We start from the raw sequence: 23,414 nt of genomic DNA, 5'->3' as shown, positions 1-23,414 counted from the left end.
GGTGTTTTCTTTTAATTGAAAATCATTTGTATAGCATTTCATAATATTTAATAAATTCAATCGCACTTTCTAGGGTAAAGGATAATTTCTCAAGCTTTACATCCCAGGCTTCCCAATAAGCTAATGATAAGCTCATGTTGCACTTGAACTCTGTTCGTTGAGCTCAAATTTTTCTTCAAACAGTCTGCATTGCAATTTAACATGCAGTAATACACAGCACGATCTAAATTCTTTTATACTGCCAAATTGTTCCAGACAGTGAAAATAAAATAAAATAAAAATTAACATTAATGACTAATTTTTATCAAAAACCCCACAAATCACATGAAATACCAAGAAATCCCAGGACAAGTTAAACTTGTCAGCATTGTTGACGAGCTTTGCAAAATCGGAGGATAAGCAACTGAACAATATCACAGCCTACTGGAAATTCTGTGAACAGTTTGGAACAAATTATAACACAACAATTTTGCAATTAACTAACCAATTAAATATGTTTGTCCTAAGCGACCATGATATTTACATAACAATGATTAAAAATCATATATATGTTGGGACTTTCCATCTGTATTAGCAGTTTGTTAATGAATTGAAATGGAGAAACAGTTTCTGTAAACGCATAAAGAAGGAAAAGCTTCAGTATACCATGTTAGAGTGCAAAAGCCAAAAACATGTTTATACAAACCTCTCCTCTTTTTTATTTACAAATATTTTAGCGCGTTTATCACTTGTATTTGAACAAAAATTCCTGCTAATTTCCAATACTTTGATGAAAATTTGTCCTATCTGAAAAAATATTAATAATAGAAAAGTGAAGACAAACTCAAAACAGGATTCACAAATCGCTTTCAGGCGGCTTTTACGCGAAAACCATATTGCATGAGTTGAATTTTGGTGTCCTATATTGAATCAATAAGCAGCAGCTTAAATTATAAAACACACTTGGCCATTACAAAACTAGTGTTATTTACAGTGTTTGCTGATTTGAAACATCAAAATTTTGATTGCAAATCAAATATGATGCAGTGTCCACTAAAACGTACATCACTAATTTAATGCTCACCTTATGCCTTAGAGAAAAATATCGATCAAATTTTTAGATGCTTTAAATGCTTAAATTACAATGAAAAAACGGTGGTTTCCCCGTATATGTGACCAAGCAATTCGCGGGTTTTGATTCCAAATAAAGAGGCGGTAGCTTATGAGAACAAAATCAATGAAAACAAGACGCCTGTGCCACGGCACCGTCTCGAAAAAAAGTCATTTTGATACTTTTAACTTAGACTTACCAGCCATTCATTCAATCAGACAAGCAACCTAGCAAATAGTTCACATGTAGCGGCACCGCTTGTGCGTCGGCGAGTCCATGTTGACGTCGTGCGAGGGACTTGTGGCTGCTGGTCGCTTGCAGTGGCGGGCGAACTCGCTGCTGATGAATGAGTTGAGCTCATGAAGGCCCTGTGTGGGAGATGGGCGGCGGCGAGCTGCAAAATCAAAACACCGTTGAAAACCAGAAAAATGAAAACTTGGAAAGCGAATGCATCTTGAGCACCAACACACTTTAGATAAATTATTAAGATCTGAGGTGGCAGTAAATTTGCCTTTTTTTAAATCGCTTTCAGAAATTATCAGGTAGCAAATAGGATATCTCCTCTGAGTTTATTGCTGTGCCAATAATTTTGAACCAGTTCATGTCTAGAATGAAAAATTCTTCAATTTTTTTACTCATGGACAAAAATAGCCCTTTTCTTTGATCCTCAACTCAAAAGACAAAATAAATTATTATATTATATTGTTAAGAAATTTGAATTGAACGGAAAGCTAAGATCACACGCAATGTTAATCTTGTGCACAATGGTCTAGCAGCTGAATTGTACTTAACCTTACTGCAGAATCAAGACAAAGCAATGATTCATAACTTTTGGTACATTTATAAATATTTTAGCTTAACGATGTGTTTTAAATTCACCCCTTTCCGTAATAAATAAGTTATAAATTATATACTATTTTCTTCTAATATTCTAGGGACTAAAATACCCAGGCTGCAGGCTTTAGTTTCAATGTTCTGAACTACGAACAGGAATTTTTTTTCCTGACTGAAATAGCCAAAATTGGTTTATTTATAAAGATAAAAATTATCAACCATTAATGCGAATTTTTTCAAGGTCTGAGGGGTTTAAGGCCTTGATATTTTGTCGCTGAGGCATGAAAATTCTTGGCAGATTGACGAAACGTGTTGCTCGTGGGATTTAAAATCGCAGTTTCATATAATAGCTCTGAAGTTGCTAATTTGTAATAGAAAAATGTAATAGGTAGATGTTATGAATTAACAGCCCTATAACTGGCATCAAGACAATAAAAATTGAGTGAAACTTGATGTGCTCAGTTATAAATCTGAATGAATCAATAACCATTCCAATTTTAGCTTGGTAAAAAATATTTGAAAACAAAAATGCGTGGTGTTAAATAACAAAAATTTAATTAAATAAAAAAAGGATAATAGGGCCTTCAACTCTTTAGGTCATGGATATAGAATTATTAGATATTAGAATGGATATAACCATTCTAGATTAAAATTTGGATCATAAAAATTTGATCAATTAATTCAAGGTAGCCATTAGCGACATTTTTTAATTTTATTTAAGTAATGACTGATCTACTGTAAAAATCGTAAAAATCATGAAAAGGCTGGAAAACAATGTGCAGCCTGGAATTTAGTTTACTGCCTTCAACTTAATTCTCAACAACAGTTCAAAATTAAAAAATGAAAGACGCGTTTGCAACAAAATTTTAATGAAATTGTGGCGATTCCTTAATTCCTATCAAAAATTCGATTTATAGAACTTTAAAACCTTTACAATATTTACAATTCATTAGGATAGTAGAGATTTGGATCCGAAAATGCTGTTACCCGACTGTAACCACCATTGATATTTTTATGGAGGAGTACGGTAACATAACAGGATTTCAGACCTATTGTCGATTTCCGATCTTTCCTTCAAGAGAAATTCTTGAGTTGCTACCTGACAGAGCTTCAATGAAGGTGTTAAGGTTGTCCTCGTGAGTGCTGGGCATAACAGGCTGGCCTTCATGCAGTATCTTGGGCCTTGGGGAGGATCTAGGGGAGGATCTGTGGGGGCGAGGCAGGGGGCGGCCAGCCAGGTAGGCGATCAGTTCTTCCCTGCGGATGTTGTGGCGACGGCGACTGGCCCAGCTCAGGACTTCCTTGTTGCGCTTCTGGAGGCCAGCTTGCAAGCCAATATCACTCATTCGACGGATGCACTCGTTAGAATCTGCAATATTGATTTTAAATTAGCTCTTGTGCTACAAAAAGTGAGTAATAGCTAAAGGCTTCATAAATAACTATAATATATCCAGTTTTTGGCGCTATAATCAAGCTTCCGCAGTGAACTTTAGGTGCTGGGCAAATCAGAATTATTATTGTATTGGATTCAGAGAAATGTTTTTAAATAATTAGGTTCATTAAATACTTAGAGACAAAAACGTTTTTTAACGAGACTGAATAGATCTGGCATGGCCATGTGTGCGCGAAGATGAATAGCTTAGTTAAGGAGTGCTTACAAACAGTGATGTCATCAAAAGACAAAACCTAATATGAAAACAGTTCAACTGACCATGAAATACTACTAAAATTTACAATTGTATTTCAATTTGTGAGCCTTATACTTCTCCAATGTCAAATTCTTCTAGCTAACTTTCAAAATTCAACGATAAAATAGCAATGCCCAATTGTAAACAATTAATTTTCTACGTCAGGAAGAAAATTTATCGCAAAACACGGACTAGATGCAAAAACGTGTTCTGAAAACCGAAGTTTTGGTATGTAAGCGGGTTTAAGGGTCAAGCCCATGCCCAGTGACACACAGTTTGCAACGATTAATACGACGATTCATACAATCATACATGCAAACATCCACTGCTTGCTTGAATGTACGTATACCTTTGAAGAGAGTCGTGACGGTTCCAGCGGCCGTCTGAAAAGGTAGCCAAAGCTCCGATCCATGGCATCGCTCTGCAAGAAAACAGTCATCAGTTAAGGATTCCTGTGATTGAGTCACAGGCTCAAACCTCGGTAAAGGTGGGCAATCGCTGCAGCAGAGTTGTGGAATCCGAGCCATAAGCGCTGGGTGACAGCATCACGTTCGAGACTCAGTTGGTGCTCAAGGTCCGGCTGCGCTTCGATCTGAGCAGAGCATTGACGTTCCAAGTACTTCAAGCCTTCTTGGTCTTCATCTTTGTCGTCGCTCATTCTTGCTAGAGGGGGCAATAATTCGAATAAGTCCTCGATTGAGACGCAGATCGTAAACTCAGGCTGCGGCCATGACACAAGTCGATCTTTCACAGTCCCCACCAAACCAAAACAAGTGACTGAAAATTGTTCACCTTATGCCAACTAGATGACGCTAGACCCGCTATCTTTGAACTACCCGAACTTCCTTGCAAGCATTTGAGTTGGAATTGGGATTTGACCGCGAAATGCCAATCGGTAAAAATTTGGCTGTTCAATGTTTCGTAATCGGAAAACGCTTTTAAATCTTAAATAATTGTTGCTAGTTCACCAATAATATTTTGAATGGCTCGCTTCTTAATTTTTGTAGATATGTACGTAATAGTAATACATATTATTGTACACAGAGAAGTTTAGTATAATTATTGAGATTCCAGGTTTATTTTTATTGTCAGTTGGTTTTGGTTATGTTGGTAGTCTTACAGGCAGCCTCTAAACCGAAGAGCAATGCGGTCCCCATGCTTGCTCCTAACAACTGTCAAAGGCAGTGGAAAGCAGATCTGCCATTCACTAGAACGCAAGCCGCGAGCACGCACCTACCCTCTGCCTTAGCCAGCCACTCGCTCACTCTTCTGCTTGTGCCACAGCCTGCACCAGTGTGACTGTCACGTTCACAAGTTGTCATCGGCTTGCAAGACAGATTTTTTCGGCATTAACGGCGTCGGCTGTCGGCTCCTCTCGCACTCGTCGCGCTGCTAAGCTACTGCCATTACTTATTTTAAAATTCCTAAAGTTTTCGATTTTTTAATTCCACGAAAAAAGAAAATTATTTGAAAATCTAAGTACGTACACGTGGTACCTCCGCGAACGAGAGAGAGTGAGTTGGTCGCCGTTTCTTTCCCGTTTACTCTTCACGTCTTAATCGGAAAATATGGGGAAGACAAGGAATAAGCGTGAGTACATATACATACATAATTTTCTTATTTTTCAGTCAACATAAAACGCTAAAAACTATCATTATGGAAAAGTGCCAGTTTTCGCCTTACAATGTTTTAGGTACATATATTATGTATTATAGGGACAACAGATTTGATGCGCGTAAAAGTGTAATCGGTAAAGTCGGCGAGAACTGTAGCTTTTCGAGCTTTTCCATACTTGATTCGATTATGTATGGAAAAGTCACAGTTTTCGCCACCCTACTTTAACACGGGATTCTCATAAGAACTGGCGAGATGTGTAATTATTGGTTACAAGAGTATGAAGATATCTCGTTTTTCTTTATCCAAATCTGAGGATTAAACAGTTTATTAATATAAAATTTTTATATTAAAAAATAAAAATGAAAATTATTATGTTGGGATAAATAATTCATGCTTCTTTGTTCTTTTCATTTTTGGAAAGTTTGATCCGAAATAACTGCCTGACACAGTCATATTTGTAATAACGTTACAACATTAATAACGCAACAAAAATTTCACTGCTTGCAGCATAATAGGATTTATTTAGATCTTTTATTGGACTTATTTGTTCCACTCTCCACATGTGTATGTGGTCCACCTGTCAAATATCTTGCGGCCTCTGCTGCAGCTACAGCGATTCCTCTGGTATGAAACATGCGCTCGCTAGTGTCTCTTGCTCTCCTTTACCTCTCCGTGTCACTTCAATTTCAATCCAATCAGCAAAGATATACCCCGCTGAGGCAAAACGCATTCATTCTCCGCTTATACGATTTATTTCCACGGCCAAAAGAAGGGGGCAGCACATTCGCGCGTTTATAATCCCTTATGTTGGAAAATTCCGAAAATTCCACCGCCGATCTGCGGGTACGCCATCTTTGAAGCTAAATGAAAGACCCAACGTGGTGTACCTCCCGCCTATTGAAAGAAGGCAGATTGTGGCCTCTGCGCTACACAGCCAACTTGCTTTGGCATTTCATATTTTAGGCAGCGCTGTTGTCGGTCACGTGGAGAGCGGCGTGTTTTTTTTTCGTCTGCCGGGAGTACCGCAGCAGCTCTTTGTGTACACAAGCGCTCGCACACGTCAAAATTAGAGCCTGCAGCGCGACCATAGTGTCAAACTCAAAACGCAACTTCTTATTAGCCCAGTGGCGGCCGCAAAATAAAAGAAAAGCCGCATCACGTTCTCGGTCTGACCTTTCGGATGACCCCCTGAACTTAAGCAATCGCTAAGGGTTTGCAGACACTGCAATTTAATTTCGGATGAGCTGAAAAGAGTGACGCACGCGAGGAGCCAAATGCCAAATTATCAAAGAAATCGAATCGAGACCATAATTAGCCTAGACTTTATCGGTCATTTCTAGTATGGTTATAAATATTTCATAATATTAGATTGTTGGAATTTTTGATTACATTTTTCCGGTTTGAAATTGATCAGAAAATTCGTGCAGCGTCCATTATTTAATATTAATTAGTCTGGAAACTAAAAGCAGGGATGTATCCTTGAAAGAGCTGAATTATTGTCCTTTGAAATTTCCACATTTAAGATTTTTCCATTTCACATGTGTACTACTAAACTTGTGTTTGTCATTGCCGCGGGCTCTGACTGAGTAAAGTTTAGCCTGATAATAATAAAATTGGAAGCACTTCTACTTCTCCTTTGCTTCTCTGGAGCCATGTGATAAGGTCTACTTTTCGTTCTTTTCGCTCTTCGGCCGATAGCGATAGCATACTTACTCTGAGATTATGCAAACATTGCGAGGACAAACAACCGTCTCTCACACCACTATATTTTTTTATTTTTTTCGATACAAGGATTGTACTCAATCCAGCTCAAATTTATTGCAACGATCGATGTTTTTTCCTTCAATCTCTATTTTACAATTTTCTAAACAGCACGCTCATTCTGTGATGAGCAATTAATTTGTTTTAATATATCAATATCTGACGCTTTTAAAATTACGCTTTCCAATTTGAAACTCAATTAAGCATGGCCTTGCCAGCATGCTTGCATCGTCGACAATAATTTATTCGCATGACTTCTCGCTCATCTTGAAAAAAAAACTGCCCTCTCATTCTGATGCAAGAAGCTTTCGTAGTTTGAAGTTTTCGATCCACGAGTTGAATCTTATGCTAGAAATTCTCTGGGCTCTATTAAGCAATACACTCCCTTGAAACCTAATTTCAAAATTTCATCAGAGGATAGTCTCAGAAAGAGCACAAAAGGGATTAAGTAATAAGGCGGGGTGTTTTTCTTTCGAAATATAAATGACAGTTCCTTCTTTGCAAATAGTCACATGCGTTACGCAAGGAAGGGGAGAGTATTTCTAAGGGGAGATTATTTCGACAGGTCGGTAAACATAAACAACACTGCATTCTGTTGGACAGGAAAAAATTCATCTTTTGTCAAAAAAAAATAATAAATAAAAATAACAAAGAAAAAACAGTCCTGACAATACCAGCAAAGAAGGTTCTTTGCAGCAATCTTTGGAAATCCTTACAATGGAAATTCGTCGCTTGATGACAGGTTGAAAAAGATCTATTGAAAAGGTTCAAAAGTTTCACTGTCCACTGAACAAAAGAGTAACACGGCCATTTTTCATTTCTTATTGAAGGTCTGTGTAAGAAGAAAATGATAAATATGGTAACCCCCCAACAGCTACTTTAGGAATTTTGTTTTGGAGTATCTGCGTATCGGGGGATTTGTACTGCGTTCATTACGGGAGCGTTTCCTTTAATTTTCCTGCTAGTATTTCACTAAAATGGTAATCTATCCCGAGCACATCAGCGCGGAGCTGATCCATTTATTAATTAAATTAAAAAAATTACCTGCGTTTTTTTGCCGGTTTATTTATGGTAAGTTGAAATGCTGGAAATTTACTTCGAATGTAACGTCTTAATTACGCTCAACTAGTTTCGCTTTACTCCTTCAGTTGTTGTGTTTAAATTTTCTATTTACCCCTGGTCACACAGGGATGATTTATCATTGCACAAGTATTGAGTTCATTTACTATTGATTTTCCTTCGATTTAATTACCTATTTTATTGCACTATTTATAGCGAAATTTATTTTATACTTGCTAAAATAGCATAGGTATGTTACAAACTCTCCCACAACAAACCAATAAAGAATAAGTAGCAAACAACATTACAAGAAACAACTTGTTAAAATAAGAAACTAGTGAACGAGTCAGCTGCGAAAATAATAAACGGGCTGGCGCACGTGACTCCTGACAAAATCGGCGGCGTTCGTCTGCTCACCTCCGCGCCTTGTGCATTAACAAAAATAAAATACACATCTTTATACTCCGTTGGGAGAGGGGCTGGTTTCGACTCCATTGGAAGACCTCTTGTTGGCCGCTTCATTTTGACACTATTTATAGTGCAGGGCCGATTTTAGCCCTCGCCAGCCTTCTCGCGTTTGGTGTTTGGCTTGCGTTACACGGCTCACCTCCTCCATTAGGACCCCTCGCTAGGTGCATGACATTTTATTCTTTGTATTAAACAACCACACTGCAATTAGAGGGAAGACCCTCGCTGTTCACGGTCGTACGTCTCTTTGCCGACACCGGGAGCGCAACCCGCATTTTCAATTCGCCAAGCAGAAATAGACCTCTAAGCGCTTTGTTCGATTGGACGCATATAATAATTGAAGTCCACTGTGATTTTACAAAATATCGAATGATACTCATCTATGAGATAACAATGACCAGCCCGTTTGCACGAATTACTAAGGCATTCTCAGGAGTGTCCATCCTATGGGTGATGTTTGAACATTTCTGGGAAATGAAACTGGCTGCCCAATGCCCGAGATGGCAAAAGGTGGTTAGTTAGGTGACTTGAAATGCTCAAAAAGCTCAACGGACTGGGAGGCGCACCGGCGCCGACTCGCCAGCCGCCACTTGCTGGGTTTTGCGCCTTTACAGCGGATTTAGGGACAAATTGCTGGCGTTTCAATAAAAAACCTCGATGCGAGGGGGCAAAGAGATGGTCATAGGGCCCAAGCTCCTCTGCAGACCATCGGGCTCCATGCTATCCGCTCGGTGGTATTATTGGGACATGGTGAGCTCTCAGCCTACGTGATTATGCTGAGAAGCGGTTAAAAAGTCGTAAAAATACCTATCAGGTACCTTAAGCATGGGCAAATAAATCATGTTGGATAATCAGCATTTGCAATAGCGGTGTTTTTGCTCTCTTGTTTTTAGCGGCCAAGAGAGTCGAGATTAATCTTGCAATCTAAAATTTTACAAAACAGTAACATTTTGTGTAGGATGAGTTCTGCCATAATTGACATTATACATTTTAATTTAATTCATCGCCCACCTGTTTTGTGCTTTAGTCTCTTCTTGACGCTCTTGGTTTGGTTAAGTGAAATGTAGCTCTATAAATGAATCAGTCGCATTTTAATGCTTTTATTTGCAACCCACACTAGATTGAACTGTTGTACTTTAGCAAGACTTAATTTTCATGGCCTGTTGAAGAGAATTGAGAGTTGTGACAGTTGACTTAGTCTTTAATTTAATTTTCGCACATCTTGGTAAATTTCCGTGTTTATATTCACACAATCATGAAAAGGCCCCTCAGTTTGTACTCTTTATCTCATTTCCCTTCTTGGCACTGGCTGCAGGCCTTTAGCCACCACTTTATCAATGAGTCTCGTCGCTACTGCTTAAATGGCTTCGGTACACAACAGCACGTTGACCAGTAAATCTGCAATCTGCATCAATATAACTAAAGCAGCAAGAGGCGCTCGCTGCTGCGATTATTGTTATGAATATAACGAACTTCTATCAAAGGTCACTCGGCAGTAAACAAGCCTCCAGCAGAGAATATAGTAAAAGTGAGTGGCGTCAAGTAGCCAACTTCCACCGCATCACTATTTGTTTGACGCAACAAACGAGCCCCTTTTTAAATTATCTAATTGTAAACATTCTATTTATTGTTATAATGTTTTAACATACATGTCACTGCGCTCTGCGCTAAGCAACACAATATCGGCTTATGTTTGTTTATGAATGAAACTACTTTAGTTTAATACATCATAATATATCAAATTGATATAAACAAAATACACCTAAAAATTGTATCACTAGAATTATTTTCAAACCTTCTGACTCTATTAATATCGTTGACCGTGTTTCACGCTTGAACAGTGCATAATCTAGCAGGCACGATAGTTACCTTGAAAATGACACCCAAAGTCACTTCCTGCTTCCAAAAGGCGCTCCATTCTCTGATCATCGCTTACTGCTTCATGCTCCCGATATTGTTTTAAACGTTGATATAGATTATCAACTGCACGCGACAGCTATTTTTCCGCGCGTTCATTTATACGCGCCACAATGATCATCCGGCGGGAATAAATCACTTCCTTCCTGTCCGTGGCGTTTATCCGAAAATTCTTCAAAAAATTAAAAACAAAATACTGTAACATCTTATGTAACTGCGCTGATTTTTGTCATTGTAGAAACGCTGGTGAATTATGTATGCAGGTTAAAATTCACGGCGCTGAGGTGACAACGCCGGAAATAGAAATGCTGAATGCAGCGTCAGGGTTCACACGTGGGAATGTCAAAAAGGCGCACACCTGATTCAAACTCCGGAAATTTTATCTATATAGAGCTCTGTTTTCACTCTATGACCGTGTGAGCAATCGTAAAAAATACAAAATTTTGTCATACAGAGTTTGCGAATAGAATTAAAAAAACAATTAAGTATTTGCCTTTTGAATTATTGACTGCCAATTTCATTAGAATAAGCTAAAATATTTAAGCTTAATTTTTTTTGTACATATGTATTAATAGGTATTACCTAACTATTTGATAAATTAACTTATCAAATTTTTTTATCAATTGTTTCAGAAACGACACGTGCTGGCGCTTCTAAGAAGGAGTCGGTGAGCCCAAGCTCTGTGCAGGTGCCCATTGAGGACGCTGTCCGGACAGTCAAACGCCGCAGCAACCTTCCCAAGGACGCCATCATCGTGATGAACAACTGGCTAAGGCAAAACCTTAAGCACGCCTACCCAACGGACGCCATGAAGGAGCATATGGCCAAGTCGACCGGACTGACTCTCGTTCAGGTATGTTTGCCATACAATTCTTTTTTTATGCATTTTAACTTGGTCAATATTCCACTTTCAATGATAAATGTCATGTAAAATAATTTTAAGATGCCTATAATACAAGCTTTATGCTCCTGAGTAGTATTATGCTACAGTCCTCCAAGCTCCTATAATTAACTGTTACCAGGAAATGTCAGCACTAAAAAAATTTGCATAATGAAAAATATTTCAGTTGAATTCAAACAATGCAGCTTCCTCAGTGATACCAAGATGTTTATTTTTTGTATTTCTTCGGAAATTTCAAGCTAGAAATTCTGAAAAACCGCTTATGTGCTAAATACAGGAAGCTTAATTTAATTTCAACTGAAAAATTTGTGTGCTTCGACTTTAGTAGCATTTCTGTCAACCATTGATTGTAAATCTTTGGGCTTTTTACTCTTGAATGAAACAACAATCTCCAAATTTAAAAAAAATGATAATCAATTTGATGAAAACCTAAAAAATTTTGTTTATCAAGGTTTCGAATTGGTTTATTAACGCCCGGAGGCGCTACCTGGCTCAGCTAATTGCGGAAGCTGGCTTAGATGAGTCTGAGACCCACAAAATCCGGCGGCGAGGCAAGAACCAGCTCAGGGAGCCGGCGAAGCCAGTGACTGACCGGAAGCTACCGGCCAAGTTCAGGACGACTTCTACATCGTCAACCGGATCTGACAGTGGGTGCATGGAGAACACCCACCCCATTGTCATGTGGCACAGTTCTGCGGAAAGTGTGCCCAGCTCAAAGCCCCTGATTCCTACCAAGAACAATGGCTCCAAAGGGTTTGGTATGGGATGCCCCGAGTTGAGCCACCCGTTTATGATGCGGCCCACTGACAAGTTAATTCTGCACGCTCATGAGTTGCTCAAAGAGGAGGACAAGAAAAGCATGTTCTATGACATGCAGTTGCTGTCTACAGTGGCTATGGTCGTGAGAGCTCACAGCAATAATGCTTAAAATTGAGCCTTGTCTAGTGCAGAGACAAAATCGTAGTGTATTTAATATAGTTTTACCTTGTACAGTCTTATAAAATTTCAAGCCTTTTGGTTTAGCACAACTCGCAGCTCAGCGTAGCTAAACTTAAACGTTCAAAGCGTTTATATTAACTAAACTTAAAAGTGCCATTATCAGAAACCGAAGACTTCCAAGCTTGAAGACAAGCGACAATAAATATCGCAAAGAGCGACATTGTATATATTTTACCATAATTTACTCCTTAACAAGTAAAGTGAGGTGTCTCAATACGCTTAAATGGTTGATATATATATAAGTCGCAAATTTAGCTCTAAACACGGCGACAACGTTGTACATTTTTATGTAAGTAATCGTGCTGGAACAATAAGCTCGCAATAAGATCAAAAGCTAAAACGCTTCAAACAACAAAATCATTTTTTACGCATTTAAGGGGTTCATAAGTGGTGAATTTTTAATCTTTGACATAAGTGCCTATATTTATGTTCAGACTGGAAAAGCCCGTTATACCACCGCTGCACCCAATCATGTGCTCCTTAGGTGCATTTGTCGCGTGGTTGATTTTAAATAAACCTAATATACATCTCATGGCCATTTTGTGCACGCTTGTAATCAATAAAACTAACAATTGTAGTATTTTATTGTCAAATGTAAATTTCATCATTATTGAACCCCTTTGTCATTTTGATTAAGAGCTTTTTGTACCTTAATAAGAATGATCTTTTATCCCAGCAAGAAAAGTGGTGTCCGTGCATTTTTGTTAAAGTCGTGACTGTGACGACTCCTAAATTTCTTAAATATGGTTACACCATACTATTGCAAAGAAATATAGTCTGACGATGCACTTTTCTGCATCTAGTTTGTTGTAGACAGCAATAATATAGTACATTGTATAGCATTTTATTTGCTCAACTCGAAATATGGTTGTGCAGTCCACATGTTAATTTTAAGTGTTGCCTGCTCTTTAACCTTTTGCATCCGGATATTTTATATATGTGTACCACCATAGTCGTTTTTACCAGGTTTATCGGCTAACTGCAAAATCAAAACCCAAACACTTAAATTTGAGAAAGATGCCAAATATACTTTTTGTAGACATATCAATTGAGCTACCTGATGAATTCTGTACTGGTTTTCCAAAATGTGAAGATACAGCACACATACCTACAAATTGTTGAAACTGATCAGAATTGACGTCAGAGAGATGTGTTATAAAAATGACGATTAAACTGTTTTAGTGTATAAATTCACTTTTATTACTTGATCACCCCACGAACATAAAAGTTCATTAAGCAAATAATTGAGTTAGAACTTTTGCATTTATATCTTATAATAAGTAGAAGACAATAACAGTCCAAGTGAGTAATGGGAACGTTTAAGTTTCCCCTTCAGGTCTTTTTGGAAGGCCATTTTCTTTTCAAAGGTTGCTTCTTGGGTTTGACGTAGCTTGCTTGCAAATTTGGGCTCAAGGCTTTGTGCAGCGCTGAGTGCAAACTTTGTCCTGCGGCAGCTGTGCCGGTCAATTCAGCCAGTTTGGCTGCATCCATGGTAAACAACTGGACCAAAGAACCTCCCCGACTCAACACGGAACGCAGATTCTTCGAGTGCACCCCTGGTAGGCATGAGACGAATTCCCGCATGGTTGTGTCAAATTGTTCGTGCAGCAGAGGTGTGTCGTAGCGGTGCGAGGCTGCAGCGTGCTCGAGGCTGGGCTCATCATGACCGGCTTTCAGTTCGACTAGCATTTCAGCTGACGCGTGAGGGCTTGGTGACCAGATGATGCGGAGCCGAGGAAAGAGCAGGGTTAGCAGCTGAAGGCGCTGCATGGGTAGCCGAGTCACGTCTTTCCCCTCAAATTCGATCAGCAGCACAGGCCTTTTGTAGTTTCGCTGCATCGCTGTGGCTTGCTTGTGCAACCGGCCGCTGTTCAGCGAGCCAATGAGATCAGAAACACTTTTTCGCTCCACACACAGGTCTCTTGTGACTATGTAATCTCCAACCTGAAATCAGATAAAATAGGAGTAATCAAAATAAGCAGATGCTTCAATTTAAATAAAATGGTAGCCACAGCATGTTCCCAGAAAAATAGAAACCTAATTTCAATAATATTTTGGTACACATCGTGTTAAACAAGTTTAAATTGGAGGTCTCAGCCAGCCGCTGGGGATAAAGGGTCTAAAATTAAATAGTGGAGGGAAAAATGTCTTGCAGCCCCTCAAGCAGTTAAGCACTATCAAACTTCAAGTTTAAAATATATTGTCAGCCGCCCTAGCCGACGGTGAAAATGGCCAGCCACCGCCAGGAAAAAAATAAGCTAGGCCGGTCCTGCCATCCGTAGCCTTTAATCTCGCGGCTGAGACCTCTAGTTTAAATACATCATGCATATAAAATAAATACTCTCTCTCTCTCTCTCTCTCTCTCTTCCCTCCCCATTTGAATTGCAATTTGATTATTTACTAAATTTACTTTGAATATTAAAAATAAGTTTCCAAATATTATGCTATCGGACTAAATATTCACCCACCTTCAGAGTAATCGGCTCAACTCTGACTTCCTTTTGATGCAGCAAATTGGGAAGCTCCGATCTGAATTCTCTGACATCAACTAACACAATGCCGTGTTTAGCTGACTCAACTCCGACGTCAACACTGACTTCTCCAGCCCCTAATGAGGCTTTTTCTCGGACTAGAGCCTCAAAGGCATCCTTTTCTCGACGCAAGGCTGTCAGGTAGAGTTGCTCCTCAACCGACCCTCCAAACACGACAAAGTATACTCTCAAGCGGGGCTCAGGGTTTCGGGCTTGGAACACCTCCAGCTGACGAACGGCGACCACGTTGGCATCATATAGGATTATTATTCTAGGGCTGAAGGCAGCCAGAAGCGGCTCCAACGGAGACACCAGCGGCTCCAGGAACACAAGACAGTTGTTCTTCTTAAAGAAGGTTTGATCATCTTCAGAACTTGCCTCATCTTTGGTCAGGTAACGCATCAATTGACGGCACGTTCTTCGCTCCTCGGCAAGTATCAGGATCTGAAAAGGGAAATGCAAATAATAAAAACAATTTTAAATTGGATGATTGATTATTTATTGAACTAGTGCAATTTATCAATGGCAAAGCAGATTTAAAGTCAAATTTTGAAACTTGCTAACCTTATTTTCACCATCATCTTTGGCCTCCTCCTCAAGCACATCAGCAAGTGCACTCCACTTGGGACAGATTTCTTTTTCATTTCCGTCCCTTCCCTTGGCCAAAACAAACAGCGACTCGGCGGCTGGGAGCAGTAGCCACCCGCTACTCCGTTGGGCGTATTCTGCGGTACGCAAAGGCGCCAGTTGCGCGAGGAAAGAGGCGCTGTCCGACTGACACAAACTCCTGAGCAGGGTGCGTAGGGTTTTGGCGTCGGCAATTAGCTGTCTACTTTTGGGGCCCAGCTGGTGCCACACAGGGTCGAGCAGGCGCTGCAGGGTGCGAGGGGAAGCCAGCGCTTCCTCCACGTTGAGTTCATCCAGCAGACCGGGATTCAGGCGGCGCAGCTCGCGGACGCAGTAAGAGAGCAGCTCGAGAAGAGCCGTTTGGATTTTCAGCATGCTTTGGGTCATCGTGACGTGCAGTTCCACCACCTCAGGAGTGACGCCACTCAGGGCACTTACAACGACAGAATGAAACCTGAAATTCACAAGGAATAAATCAAATTAATTTATCCAAACGGGAGTACTAGTTTTGATTGAAATTGGAAGTGTTGGAAAAAATTATTTTGATTAATTCTCGCAAAAACAACATTATTTAGGTTTTTTAGGTTTTTAATCCATGCACAAATTTTCAAACGGTTATTTTTATATGATCGATGGAGTTGATAACTTGATTCTAGGTGAATGTTTGTGGGGATGAAAAATTAATAAGAGCAGTTTAAAAACATTAAATCAAAGGAAAAAAAGAGCATAACTGTATTTTCACTTTCTTTAAATTGGGAAAATTCCAAAGAAAATAATATAAAATTAAAAAATGTAAGGTACTAGTTACAAAAATGAAACTTTATCAGCTTAGAAAATTTTAAGACATTATCTTAAACTGTTAATGAACTACTGGCTGATTTCCTGCAAGTAAAAATTAGGTATTTTTCCGGAGTAAAAATGGCCCTTCGATCGATTTGTCTTGTCAAGAAGGGTGTACTTAAAAATATCACGATTTAATGAAACCTGGCTTTAAAATTCGATTTTAAATAACTCTAGTTTGAAAGAGACTGCTCAAAACCAAGCGGAATTGAGATGAAGGAGCATAAGACAAGCTAACAGCCTAATTATTACCTAGGCCACAGAAGCAGATTATCACAGAAGATTGTGCGCATGACTTTACGCACATTGTGCGACGAGAAGCGGCTTGGGGCATCACTGACCGCGCAAATAAAGCCAGTGGGGTTGCGTTGGCGGAAGAGGCGCAAGGCAAATGCCTCTTGCGCAAGGATGGCGTGCGCGCGGAGCATCACCACGCCGGTCACGCTGGCCAGGGGCACGCGGTCCCGCAGTGCGTCGACGACGAGCACCCTGGCGGTGACGAAGACGACGCCACCCTCATCGTAGCTGCACTTCTGGGTTGAGGGGGGCACGCCGAGCGCGTTGGCAAGGCGAAGCTCCTGCTCGCTGCCAGTGCCCACCACCAGCACTAAGTTGCGCGGATCCAGGTAGGCGCGCAGCAGCGACTCCATCACGCGCTCTATGTCCAGTCCGGCGGCGCTGATGAGCAGGCAGTTGACGCCCACCATATCAAGCAACAACTGCCGCTCATATTCCAGCATCCTAGAGGGTAAAATAAATATCATGTTAGTCTTTCTCATTTAATGCATTATTTGCTCTGATAATACAACTAATTTAATTAACTTTAATTAGTTTTCAGCCTAATCATAGATGATTTAGAATAAAACTTTCACTAATTAAACGCACTACTCTATTCCACCAAAGAAATAACTATATTTGCACTGTAAAACGTTAATGATGCTTTTACACCAGTAGTTTTCGTTTTTTTAGTATGTTGAAATTTACAAATACAAATAGATTTAACTATGGCTACACCCATAGGCAAATGAATATAGAATTGGCGGCTCTTGAATTCATCGCAAAGGAAATAATGTCATACGCTTTCTTACTTTAAAGCTCGCTGTTTGAGAGTGTAGCTGTTATAAAATCTATTTATAAAAGAAATCAACATAGTTGTTTATTTTCCTTTTTCGTGCATGGTAATGTTGAAAATGGATATAGAATGGAAGCTAATTAAAACAGTGAACGTTCAAACATGCAATTAAAAGTCTAAATATATATGACTCTAAAAAACATATTACTCAGTTTATAGCCAATCATTTTCAATTATTTCTGCCCTATAATATTATTGTGGAGTGTCAAACAGAGACAAAAGAAGAGACTAGAGAAAATTAAGCAATTCCCATTTTAGATCTACGCGCTCCTTTAGAATCTTGGCAATCATAGTGAAAACACCCTTGCTTGCAGTCAACTTTGCCAAAAATGTGTCGCAAATTAATAGACAGTCGATAACATTGGTGCGCAATTAGCAAAACATGATTTTAATTTTGTACACATCTTATTGTTAGACAAGTTCAATAAATAAACAAAGTCATAACTAAACATAATTATTAGGCTCAAGTATTCGCCATGTCCTATTTTAATTTTACCACGGTCAACATTTTAGAGGTAGTATAATACCTTGTCATTTTTATGCTAGAGCAGTAAGCCTTCAAGCAAGAGTTCAGCGACCGAGACAATGATCCCCCAAAGCAAGCTCTGCTCCTCCTGATGTCCGTTTGTTTCCTGCGGTTCGTAGGACACTCGTGGATCGTCTCCCAGTTCACTCCTCTCCAGCAACACCTTCAATGAAAATAATTTGTAACAATAAAACCATTTATTAACTCTGAATAATTAATAAGGGGCCGAACCTCCAACAAATACTCGCAGGACCTGTGCGAAGGGTGTCCGTACACTCCAACACCGACTGGCCGCTTGAAAGCCTCTGGAATGTCCACTCGGTCTAGTCCGCAGGTGTTGCTGTGTAGACAGTACGTGTGCGGTTCGTAGGTAGGCTTCGAGTTGTGTTGAGAAACGTAAAGGTCGCAGTCACCGCGGTTGGAATGCAGAATCAGCGAGATAGGGCCTTCGTACATCAAACTGTAGTAGGTGAAGTTACCGCGGCCGACCTCGCCGGACACGGAGTGCAGGCGAATCTCGCCTTTAGCGTTGTCGAATAATAAAACAACTGCAACCAAGAAGACCAGCCAGACCTGCTGCATCTCGACCTAATCACTCCAAATTGAACTTGCCACCAAGCGAAGTCGGAGTCCAATGTCCAATGACGAATCCAAACAAAAACAAAGAGCGCGCAGAGAAAATAGCAAGAGAGCCCAGCACTCGCAGCTCGCAGCTGTAGCTGTGCAGAACCGCAGGGCGCAGTGCCGCACTTAAAAGCGAAGAGCGGGCCGATCGCAGCTGCAAGAGCAAGCAACAAACCACAAGTTCACCCGGAAAGTAGGCGGGGCTTCGAATTTGAACTCTTAACTGGTACAAGACAGCTGGTTAAGCCATCTTTATACACGGCTCCACCAATCACACCTCTCGATTTGAATTTCGCGGAGTAGTAAAATGTTGATTTTGCGTATGTACATCAAAACAAATCCAAACCCATGTGACTGAGACTACTTGTGACACTGCTAAAGCGCGGGACTTGAGAGACAAAAATTTGAGATCAAGAAATTCGCAAACATCCTCAAAATATCCAAAATATCATTGACTTCCAATCTTCATTATGAGTGAATTGGGAGTTATTAGAAAATTGGATGAAGTTGTCATCAACAGGATTGCCGCTGGAGAGGTAATCCAGCGTCCCTCAAACGCCCTGAAAGAAATGATGGAAAATAGGTGGCTATTCATCTGATTTATCTTTTTTTCCTTGAAATACAACTGCAAATCCTTTGCATTTTAAACAGCTTAGATGCCAAGGCTACCAGCGTTCAGGTTGTCGTTAAAGACGGTGGAATCAAGAGTCTGCAAATTTTGGACAATGGCACCGGCATTAGGCTCAAAGACATGGACATTATCTGCGAGAGATTCACCACTAGCAAACTAAAGAAATTTGAAGATCTGGCCACAGTAGGAACGTATGGCTTTCGTGGAGAGGCTCTTGCCAGCATCAGCCATGTAGCTCACGTCACAATCACCACAAAAACAGCAGATGCCAAGTGTGCTTACAGGTATACAATCGTGATAGTTTAGTTTTATGAATTACTAAAATTATGTTAAATGAAAAATTGTATCGATTTCTATCAGGGCTACGTATGTTGATGGAAAAATCCAAGGACAGCCCAAACCATGTGCTGCAAACCAGGGTACAAAAATCCTAGTCGAAGATCTCTTTTACAACTGTAAAACTAGAAGAGAGGCATTGAAGCCAAATGAGGAGTTCAGCAGAATCTGCGATCTTGTTGGAAAATACTCAATCCAAAATTCCCTGACAGCTTTCAATTTAAAAAAGTTGGGTGACAGCACAGCAGAAATTAACACCCCAGTCAAATCTAGCGCTAAAAATAATATTCAACTCATTTATGGGTCTGAAATTGCTAAAGAGCTGTTTGACTTGGGATTTGAAGATAAGGACCTCAACTTACAAGTAACAGGTCACGCAACCAACGGAAGGTATACTACATAACTGTCACTAAAGCAAAACCGTCTTGAAATGTGCAATTTCTTCCAGGTACAAAGGCCCTCGTCTTGAAATGATCATTTTCATCAATGGTCGGCTTGTCGAGTGCCCCAGCATTAAGAAGCAGGTGGAGCTCGTGTACTCTGAATACCTGCCTGCAAAATCTTACCCTTTTGTCTACCTGAGCGTTGAGATGCCCCAGCGTTTTGTTGATGTCAACGTCCACCCCACCAAGGAGTCTGTCGAGTTCTTCAACGAAAGAGCCATCATTGAAAGGATCGGGTCGGAGCTCAAGGAAAAGTTGAGCGCCAACCATAAATCCAAAAGCCATGGAGTGGCCGTTGAATCAAGCAAATCTGTGCAGCCCATGGTGATTGAGCAGAAGCCTAACAAAGCGGCAAATCCCAAAACTACCACAGGCCCAAAGAGAAACAGTGTCTCGCTTGACAGCGTGAAAGAACTGAGGAAACAAATTGACGAGCAGCTGGATCAAAATGTTCAGGTAATTGTATACCATTTTTGTTATCCTCCTTAAGCATCGCAAGTAATGCTCTTTACTGAACCAGAAAATTTTGTAATCAAGATACAATATAGAATTAAAATTTAATAATATAATTATACTTCTTACTTCCTGATAAAAGTAATTATATAGCAGAACAATACCAAAAATTCCTTACCAGATGAATATTATTACTTTTTTCTTGTTTTGACTTTTATTTTTTCAACTCTTACAAATAAGTATTTAGTATCTTTGATATTTTTTTTATTAAAATTTTGAAAATATTTTAACTTGTATCAAATGAAAGTGATTTTTTTTAAATATCTACTTCTATTTTGTACTCTGTCAGGGTTACGATTAAGTTTTTAAAAATGACTGATATTTGTCAATGAATTATCTCAGTCGGCCATTATTTTAGCAAAGTATTCATCCAATAATCCAAAAAGTACTCATATTATGTAGCTAAATTAAATTTATTTTTGGACTGCTTTGTTTCTAGAATTTTTCATAAATGCATTTAGAATTATTTATTTAAAAATAATAGACAATTTCAATTAAAAATATGACGAGAAGTTGGGGGAAAGTGAAAATATCTTGAAATTTTCTAAAATTAAGTTTGATCCATTAAAAACTGTAGGAATGGCTGACTTGAAGGTCTTGAAGTTTGAAAAACATTAAAAAAACACGTTAGCTCAAATAATTTTTAAAGTATATAATTTTCAACAAAAGGTATTTGTTTTGGAGCAATACCTAAAAATGTTAATTTACACAGACGTTTTCAATCAGTCGAGGTCCGGAGGCTATCTTGGAACAAAACAAAAATTTCAGGGAAAATATCATACGGTATATAAACTAGTCAGGAAATACACCCTAATAATTGCAAGTTATACTCAAAGATTTAAAATTTTTCTGGTCACAACTACAAAATTTGCTTTCCTTTGACCGCCATTTATATATTTTTGTATTCACCTTAATCTTCAATATTCATCATGATTTTAGTTGATTCGATTCAGTTTTTCAGCACCTTAAAAATTTTACTGAATTTTTTGTTTCAGGAGATTTTCAGCACTCACTCTTACGTTGGAGGTGACTGGCAAAAAGGAGTGATTTTTATCCAGCACTCAACTAAACTGTGCATGGTCCAGACGCAAGAAGTGTGTTCCGAGTTTTTCTACCAGCTGCTTATCAATCGCTTTGGGGACTTCGGCCAATTAAGTTTCAAAGAACCTTTGGACTTGGCTTCGGCAGCTTTGGAAGCTCTTCAATTGGAAGAGTGCGGTTGGGAAGAGAGTCACGGCCCAAAGGAAGAACTCGCCACCGCAATATCAGCATTTCTCACGCAAAAACGAGCAATGCTTGAGGATTATTTCAACATTGTGATCAACGAGGAAGGCAAAATGCTGGCGTTTCCCTTGCTGCTGGAAAATTATGTCCCAGATTTTGGAGAACTTCCCATGCTGATTGTGAGGCTTGCTACCGATGTGGAATGGGACGCAGAAAAGGAGTGCTTCAGTGGAGTGTGCCGAGAAGTTGCTTCATTTTATGCACACCCAGAACTCCGTTTGGACTCGACAAACGAAAAGGTGAAAGCTTGCATTAGATACCATTAAAACCAATTTGTACTGAAAATAAGACAACAATGTTCTGAATTATAGGACCGTGATGATCATGCAACAAATGAATTCAACACTGTAATGGAAAACAGCGTTTTACGAGCAATGAGAACCGAATTTCTGCCACCCAAGTCCATTTTGGAGAGACGCCTCTTGTTGCAGGTTGCGAGAGTGGAAGACTTGTATCCAATTTTTGAAAGATGCTGAATATAATATATATTTTTGTTTAATAATTTAATTTGTAAATAAAATATACACAAAGAAATAATGCTATTATGATAACATATTAATTTAACACAACAATGGGCACAAATTTTCCACCACCACCCTGTATTGTCAATGTCACTCAAACAGGCAGTGTTCGACCTATGGAGCTAGTGCAGAGTTGGAACAGGAATTTAATTCCATTGTGGCCGCTTGGTACGTACGACAGGAGGAACCAGACCAGGGCCACCACTTGCAGGACGGCACACAAGCATGTTATCGGGGTGCTTTGGACTACCATTGAAAAATAGATTGTTGCCAGGAGAGATGCCACATAGCAGGCGGAAAAAGGCAGCCGTTCCTTTGCAGTCATGTGTTGCCAGTGAGCAGTCACGCCCCACAGAAAGGAAAAGCTGAAAAGCAAATTATAATTTAATTTCACTGTGTCAAAACAAAATATCCTACCTAATCATAGAGAATAAACTGCCCATGGTGAACAGCAGAGCAAATTTTCTCGCTTTGAGAACCAGCACCGGCAAGTAGAGCAGAGACAGTCCAAAGCACAGCATCCCCATTCCCAGGCAACAGGCGAACCCAATTATCCTTTGGAGGCGAGACTGCAAAATTATTATTTATGTAAATTATATTGTTTAACAAAATACACGAGATATTTAAATTACCATAGAAGGAAAACAGTAAGATGCCGTGCTCTGGTCAGGTGCTGATGATGAATCCTTCGAAAACCAGGAAGAGGGCTTCGAAAGAACGTCTGGGAGACTGGGCATCTCAATTTTTAGCGACGATGAGGATGACTCCTTTGAAAGGAGATACTCCTGGAGGTCTTGTTTCAGCTCCGCCATTTCCACAAATTTTTCAAGCAAACTCCTCAACTTAAAGTAGCATACTGTCACGACTAACAATAAGACTTCCTACAAACAGCTCACTCAAACCATGTCGCGTAATAGTAGTAGTCAATGTCAACACAAAATTTAAATTTTCGCGCCAATAATTTAAAAACAGGTCACAATAATGTTTCCCACAAATAAAGTATTTTAAAGTTACCTTATTCTTGCAAAATTAATTTTTTACAAACTCAAATTAATATAATTTTTTTGCACAC

At 39.5% G+C, this 23,414-nt stretch overlaps 6 protein-coding genes across 7 annotated transcripts; 2 read left to right on the top strand and 4 right to left on the bottom strand.

Annotated features, from left to right (window-relative positions):
- Nucleotides 1-25: 25 nt before the first annotated feature.
- On the bottom strand, nucleotides 26-4,386 carry LOC135939140 (HUWE1-associated protein modifying stress responses). 2 transcript variants are annotated; one of them, XM_065483350.1, is made up of 5 exons: nucleotides 4,090-4,386; nucleotides 3,962-4,033; nucleotides 3,024-3,293; nucleotides 1,290-1,484; nucleotides 26-786 (listed from the first exon to the last, which is right to left on the bottom strand). In XM_065483350.1, the coding sequence occupies exons 1-4, from the start codon at nucleotides 4,268-4,270 to the stop codon at nucleotides 1,330-1,332; spliced, it is 678 nt and encodes a 225-aa protein (XP_065339422.1). In that variant the 5' UTR covers nucleotides 4,271-4,386; the 3' UTR covers nucleotides 26-786; nucleotides 1,290-1,329. The 2 variants fall into 2 exon arrangements, with proteins under 2 accessions (XP_065339422.1, XP_065339421.1); XM_065483349.1 differs by having other exon boundaries at nucleotides 26-1,484.
- Nucleotides 4,387-4,811: 425 nt separating this feature from the next.
- Nucleotides 4,812-13,524, top strand: LOC135941548 (homeobox protein TGIF2LX-like). The gene is made up of 3 exons (XM_065487166.1): nucleotides 4,812-5,202; nucleotides 11,067-11,287; nucleotides 11,787-13,524. The coding sequence occupies exons 1-3, from the start codon at nucleotides 5,181-5,183 to the stop codon at nucleotides 12,261-12,263; spliced, it is 720 nt and encodes a 239-aa protein (XP_065343238.1). The 5' UTR covers nucleotides 4,812-5,180; the 3' UTR covers nucleotides 12,264-13,524.
- mei-9 (DNA repair endonuclease XPF mei-9) lies at nucleotides 13,511-18,126 on the bottom strand. Its single transcript, XM_065487163.1, has 5 exons — nucleotides 17,992-18,126; nucleotides 16,585-17,073; nucleotides 15,430-15,946; nucleotides 14,803-15,309; nucleotides 13,511-14,278 (listed from the first exon to the last, which is right to left on the bottom strand). The coding sequence occupies exons 1-5, from the start codon at nucleotides 17,997-17,999 to the stop codon at nucleotides 13,667-13,669; spliced, it is 2,133 nt and encodes a 710-aa protein (XP_065343235.1). The 5' UTR covers nucleotides 18,000-18,126; the 3' UTR covers nucleotides 13,511-13,666.
- LOC135938384 (UPF0669 protein v1g209471-like) lies at nucleotides 18,007-18,572 on the bottom strand. Its single transcript, XM_065482004.1, has 2 exons — nucleotides 18,222-18,572; nucleotides 18,007-18,153 (listed from the first exon to the last, which is right to left on the bottom strand). The coding sequence occupies exons 1-2, from the start codon at nucleotides 18,570-18,572 to the stop codon at nucleotides 18,007-18,009; spliced, it is 498 nt and encodes a 165-aa protein (XP_065338076.1).
- Nucleotides 18,573-18,993: 421 nt separating this feature from the next.
- Nucleotides 18,994-22,297, top strand: Mlh1 (DNA mismatch repair ATPase Mlh1). The gene is made up of 6 exons (XM_065487164.1): nucleotides 18,994-19,197; nucleotides 19,266-19,529; nucleotides 19,606-19,971; nucleotides 20,030-20,480; nucleotides 21,533-22,060; nucleotides 22,133-22,297. Exons 1-6 carry the CDS (start codon nucleotides 19,085-19,087, stop codon nucleotides 22,295-22,297), a joined length of 1,887 nt encoding a protein of 628 aa, XP_065343236.1. The 5' UTR covers nucleotides 18,994-19,084.
- On the bottom strand, nucleotides 22,298-23,247 carry LOC135941549 (uncharacterized). The gene is made up of 3 exons (XM_065487167.1): nucleotides 22,975-23,247; nucleotides 22,760-22,911; nucleotides 22,298-22,707 (listed from the first exon to the last, which is right to left on the bottom strand). Exons 1-3 carry the CDS (start codon nucleotides 23,152-23,154, stop codon nucleotides 22,437-22,439), a joined length of 603 nt encoding a protein of 200 aa, XP_065343239.1. The 5' UTR covers nucleotides 23,155-23,247; the 3' UTR covers nucleotides 22,298-22,436.
- Nucleotides 23,248-23,414: the final 167 nt, after the last annotated feature.

Source organism: Cloeon dipterum, chromosome 3 (assembly GCF_949628265.1).
Source record: "Cloeon dipterum chromosome 3, ieCloDipt1.1, whole genome shotgun sequence".
Lineage (NCBI taxonomy): Eukaryota > Metazoa > Arthropoda > Insecta > Ephemeroptera > Baetidae > Cloeon > Cloeon dipterum.
The sequence above is the reverse complement of the archived record's forward strand: the minus strand, read 5'-3'. Positions and strand labels throughout refer to the sequence as shown.